Below are 5,255 nucleotides of genomic sequence, written 5' to 3'. Positions count from 1 at the left end.
CTTCGGCCTAGGGCTCGACGGGGTCCCACTGGGGTTTCGGCCAGTACTATTGGCCAGGTGGCCGCTTCTCTGCTTGCGGACTTGCGATCAGCGCAGGTAAGTAACGCAGCACTACTATGGCTCGCGCTAACAACTCTTTGCCTCTTTTCCAGGCTAACTTCCGACGTTTTCCACTGAATTATACGGAACGATTTAAAAACACGACCGCACTCACTAGAATACACTGTGTGTCGGTAGTGGTTGGGAAGGGGAATGTGAATGTGTGTGGGGCGAGTTGGGAAAATGGCTGCTTGGCTTGGCGTCGGCATTTTAATGTATTCCTTATTGGCGTTAATTAAGAATTTTTAACAGTTTAGTTGGGCGGCAAACAAGTTAAGGGGCTCGTTAGTCGCCCGACGTGTCACAGCGCTTCATCTGCCTCGTCGATCATCTGTAACTGTTTCTGTATCTGTACAAAGGAGCCTAGAATTTCTTAGATCTGTGTTCTTCTAACATCCTCTACATGGATTGGTTCCACATTAATCCTAAAGATGCACAAATTTTATAGCTTGAACAAAAAAAAAAAAAACATACAATAATCGCATATCACATATTATGTTTTTTGTGGAGAGGGGGAGGGGAGGGTTCCAAAGTATTTACACGGTCCAATGTTTGCACGGGTAATATAATGGAGATTCTCTTGGTAAAGATTTTATTCGTAATTTATTCGCCCAACTATCGAGAAAGACTCGCGTGTGCCGTACGATACGATCCATTACGATACGATATCGTCTGTGGGCTATATATGTATGTATATTGATGTGTGCATATGTATGTACAATCCGAAGAGAGGATTACTCTTGTTTTGTTCTCTTTCCTAGATGATAATATCGTATCAGTGGTTCTGGAAGGGGGTGCTTAAACCTACGACGAAAGCTATAATCCAGTGGATGGGTCGGAATAGGTGTCCTGTTCCTCCGCTCAGACATAGACCTCTCCTGTCTTGGCCTCGGGACTGTGTTTGGCGAAGGTTGAGGTAGCACTCGTGGCCGTTGCGGTTGCCGTGGCGCCGCTCTGGGGCAGGGCGATCGTGCCACCGGATGAAGAGTTGTCCACTGTATCCACTGTGGGGGCTCCTGCCGAACGCACCGAGGAGCGCACTGTGGGGTCCTGCAGGTTGAAGCTCAGACTGAAGCTGTTGTTCCGCGAAATGTTGCCGTTGCCGCTGCCGTTGCCGCTGCCGTTCAGGGGCTTCACGGACAGGAGGGCCGGGGTGGTGATGCCGACGCCGCCGCCCGCACCCGGCCCCACGGTCATGCCGTTGCTGGAGCCACTGTTGCTGTAGCCGTCCTGCTCCTGGGCCAGGTCCACGATGGACAGGGACGAGGGGAAGCGCTGAATGGAGAGCGAGACGGGGATCGTGGTGATGACGTCATTGGGCTCGTAGCCACTGGCCGTTGTCGTGATGGTCGGCAGCTGGGCGTTCGCCGCGATGGGAAGGATGCTCAGGGTCCCCGTGGGAATGGTGTACCCGCCGCCGCTGCTGTGGCCATCGCCCGGTACTCACTGCTGTGAACTCGCTGTAAATGATGACCACTGCGGGCAGGGTCAACGCCTTGACGCAGCACATGAGGAACCCAAAGAAGAGCCACGCGATCTCCCCGCAGGTGGAGAAGCGGAAGAGCTGCAGGAAGCCGATCGGCTGTGTGGGCTCCAGTCCTGCGGCCACCGGCGCCTCATCCAGGGACTTGCCATCGGTTGTCGTCGTGCCAGAAGCCTCGTCCATCTATCGGTACGACGAAGGACGGAGGAATAGTGTTACTCAAGCCAAGACCCGCGATTTATTCACAGACACGGACAGAGACAGACGGCACGTAAAGGTTAATTCAATTACTGCCACACTCTCAGAGGCATGTATCTGTATCTGTGGCTGTGGCAAGGGTACAGCAGCTACTTTGTATCTTTTGCCATAGTTCTCTCTCATTGACCCGCGGGGTTAACGAGTAATAGAATCTACCGTTTATTATTGGACATTCCAACGCCAATTTGGAGCGATTCGATTCGATTCCCTTTCAGAGGCCCGTACAGAAATCTGTGTGGCGCCATTCGCCCCCTGCCCCCTCTCCTTGTCGAGGGATGGATAATCACCTTTTAATTGATTTTCAACACTTTGATCCTTCAGATACTGTATCTATGCACTGATTTCTGCAGAAGATCCGTTACTGCTCACTCGGACCGCCCAAGCGCGACTGCTGGAACACCGTCCGCGGAGCCACCCATTTATGTTGATTCCCCGATGTGGATGCTGGACAGAGTACTCGGGCTTGGGCATGAGTACTCGTGAGTATATCGTATCAATCGCTCGCTTTGGGGTTCACAATTCTAATTGATCTCCGCTTTCCGCTCTTGGGGTAGGTTCCGCCGAAAGAGGCGCTTCAATTTACAATGAGAGCAAAAGAGACATTCTGTAGAGGGTTTTTCTTATCTTTGCTTTTCTTTTCTTTATTCTTTTTCTTTCATTTGGAGGGTGGAAGGTGCAACAATCTAAAACGGAGGCAGACTCTTGAGCCTCCTGCTGGTGCGCAGCACGAATGGTGCCGGCTGATTTGTACCGGCATTTCCTCCAGCGGGAACGACTTCGGGAGCAGCTACGGGAGCGACTGCGGGAGCGACTCCGACCGACTCGCCTTCATCGTCCGAGCCCCCGAGCATTACGCTGTCCAAAGTAGTGCGGGACGCCCGCAGTGTCATCATGTGCCGGGTGCTGCGTTCGCCCAAGGTGTTGCGCACCTTCAGGCAGCTCTTCTGCGACAGGGTTCTTTTTTTTTCGCCCGTACCCAGGGCGAGGACGCGGCGCTGGCACTCGCCGAATGCCACGGCATGGCTGCTGGTGGGCCCGTCGTCCTCATTGCCGGGCCGTTCAAAAATCGTCTCGAGACCGGTGGGCCTCGACTTTGCGATGGTCTGCGATGGCGCCTGAGAACCGGTGGTCGGCGTCAGGCTGGGCTTCTTGGCCAGGCGGCTGGGACTAAGACTGGGCCTGGCGGCGCTCTGGCTCTTGCTCTTGCAGGCGCGCGGCGGCATTTGGCGCCGAACCATAGTCGCGGTTGCCACAGATCCTGTATCCCCCAGTATACTCCCGGCTGAAATGAGACGAAATGAGAAATGAGTTACGACTGTCCGATGGCCGCAGAACCGAGTACTTCCTTTACCTTTAGCTTTGCCTTCAAGTTTTTCCTTTGCAGCCATTTCTCGTATCTTTTTCCGGCTTTTCCGTCTCCTGGGTAAACCTTTCGACTTCTCAAACGAGCAACGAGCCTCTTTGGGTTGAGGGCTCTCAGTGCTCTACAGGGGAGGGGCTGGGAGGCTGGGGTGTGAGCCGCCAGCAACCAAGCGCGTTGCTTTATTAATATTTGTCTTAATTTAATTTATGTACATTTTTGTGTTTGTTTTACAATTCAACTTTAAACGACACTCAAACACACACTAGTACATTTGATGGCACATTAATTTACAAACATATAATCTGCAGCAACGAAACACTTGTAACCTCGACTAGGCCCGCAGCCAGATGAGAGATCGCCGGCCAGATGAGGCCAAAACTCAGGGTGGAGTTGACGATCGGCAGCGGTGGACGTAGACATCCTACGCCCACAGCCAGGAAACATCTGCTCCCAGCACGTGCCAATATCAGCCTGTTTCAAAAGTCGCTGGAACGGTTGATCAATCTCAACACCGAGATTAGAATAGCGCAGGACATTGATGACGTCGTTGACTTGTTTTTGGACAATATACGGGTAGCAGCAGCAGCAGCAGCAGCAACAACACAACATAAACAGCAGCATCCAAACTCACATCGAAGATGGCCACAGCAGCGACAGCATCAACATCAGCAGCGGTCACAGCAACATCACCGGCACCATCACCTTAAGCTGGACGTGGCTACTAGCAAGCTGCTTTCCAACAAACAGCAGTGCAAGAGGATCTGGCTGGCGACTCGCACCATCGAAGCCAGACGAAACTACAGGGCGGCGCAAAATCGTCTTAATAAGGGGCTCACAATCCTGAAAAACAAAAATATCAACAAACTGCTCACAGGGATTGACAACAAAGACCGCTATCAAATGCAGAAACTTTGGAAACTGACCAGCACAATCAAAAGACAGCCGCAGCCAAACTGGCCACTGAGGCTGCCAACTATGACTGGAGGCAAGGCAAGTGTCTCGTGGACAAAGTCAACAGCCGAGACAGCCGATGCCTTTGCTACTCACCTGGAGGAGAGATTCAGCCCGATACTATCCAACTCAGATGAAGAGCGGACCGCAATCAACAGAGAGCGTGAGCAGTCAAAACGGCAGAAGCAGCTACAACCAGACCAGGAAATCAGGATTCCCTTCAGACCAGTCACACTGCCTGAGCTGATGCAGATTGTTGATGCATTGGAGCTGTCCAAATCACCTGGGGGCGACAAAATCAATAACAAACTGATTAAAAATTTGCCAAAAAAAGCGCTATTATATTTAATATTAATTTATAACTCCATTTTCAGACTGGGCCACTTTCCAAGTCAGGGAAAAATGCCCAGATTAAAATAATTTTAAAGCCGGGCAAAAACACAGCCGACATGTGTTCCTACCGGCCAATCAGTCTATTATCTGGCCTTTCAAAGATCTTTGAAAAATTGCTGATGGCGAGATTGTTTGAGGTGGAGAATTTTGCCAAGGCCGTACCCAATTACCAATTTGGATTTCGGCGGGAGCATGGCACTGAGCAGCAGCTGGCTCGAGTCACACAATATATCCTCAAGGCGTATGAGAAAAAACAAGTTTGCTCGGCAATTTTTCTGGACAGAGGCCGAAGCTTTTGACCGAGTATGGCATGAAGGGCTGCTGTACAAGTTGAAGAAGCTGCTGCCTTTAAATTTGTACTGCATTCTAGAGAGCTACCTGGCTGAACGCACTTTTTGCGTGAGCTGCGGAGACGATGATCTGTCAAGAATCGGAAAAATATCAGCTGGAGTCCTGCAGGGTAGTGTACTTGGGCCAATACTATACACGATCTATGCCTCGGACATACCCATGCCTCACCTCATCCCTGACAGCACTGGCTTTCATCCAGAACGGGAATCAATGCTGCTGTCCACGTATGCCGACGACACGGTGATAATGAGTGCATCTGCAATCCCAAATGTGGCAGTCAAAAATAACCAGCGGTACCTACAACACTTCTCTATATGGGCCAAGAAGTGGTGCATTAACATAAATGCAAAAAAAACC

At 51.1% G+C, this 5,255-nt stretch overlaps 2 protein-coding genes across 3 annotated transcripts; both read right to left on the bottom strand.

The window, feature by feature from the left end:
- Positions 1-611: 611 nt before the first annotated feature.
- LOC117194383 (multidrug resistance protein homolog 65-like) lies at positions 612-2,309 on the bottom strand. Of its 2 annotated transcripts, none has more exons than XM_033398957.1 (2): positions 2,128-2,305; positions 612-1,765 (listed from the first exon to the last, which is right to left on the bottom strand). In XM_033398957.1, exon 2 carries the CDS (start codon positions 1,294-1,296, stop codon positions 961-963), a length of 336 nt encoding a protein of 111 aa, XP_033254848.1. In that variant the 5' UTR covers positions 1,297-1,765; positions 2,128-2,305; the 3' UTR covers positions 612-960. The 2 variants fall into 2 exon arrangements, with proteins under 2 accessions (XP_033254848.1, XP_033254847.1); XM_033398956.1 differs by having other exon boundaries at positions 1,304-1,765; positions 2,128-2,309.
- Positions 2,310-2,339: 30 nt separating this feature from the next.
- Positions 2,340-3,420, bottom strand: LOC117194379 (protein tantalus-like). Its single transcript, XM_033398952.1, has 2 exons — positions 3,192-3,420; positions 2,340-3,122 (listed from the first exon to the last, which is right to left on the bottom strand). The coding sequence occupies exons 1-2, from the start codon at positions 3,226-3,228 to the stop codon at positions 2,524-2,526; spliced, it is 636 nt and encodes a 211-aa protein (XP_033254843.1). The 5' UTR covers positions 3,229-3,420; the 3' UTR covers positions 2,340-2,523.
- Positions 3,421-5,255: the final 1,835 nt, after the last annotated feature.

This window comes from Drosophila miranda (assembly GCF_003369915.1).
Source record: "Drosophila miranda strain MSH22 chromosome Y unlocalized genomic scaffold, D.miranda_PacBio2.1 Contig_Y3_pilon, whole genome shotgun sequence".
Taxonomy (NCBI): Eukaryota; Metazoa; Arthropoda; class Insecta; order Diptera; family Drosophilidae; genus Drosophila; species Drosophila miranda.
Note: the sequence above shows the minus strand (reverse complement) of the source record. Positions and strands in the feature narration are given on the sequence as shown.

Bases quoted from the DNA above. Each gene is read 5' to 3' on its own strand.
- LOC117194383 (XM_033398956.1), bottom strand. From the start codon at position 1,765: ATGGACGAGGCTTCTGGCACGACGACAACCGATGGCAAGTCCCTGGAT.
- LOC117194379 (XM_033398952.1), bottom strand. From the start codon at position 3,228: ATGGCTGCAAAGGAAAAACTTGAAGGCAAAGCTAAAG. The intron at 3,123-3,191 runs GTAAAGGAAGTA...GTCTCATTTCAG, and splicing joins ACTTGAAGGCAAAGCTAAAG to CCGGGAGTATACTGGGGGAT.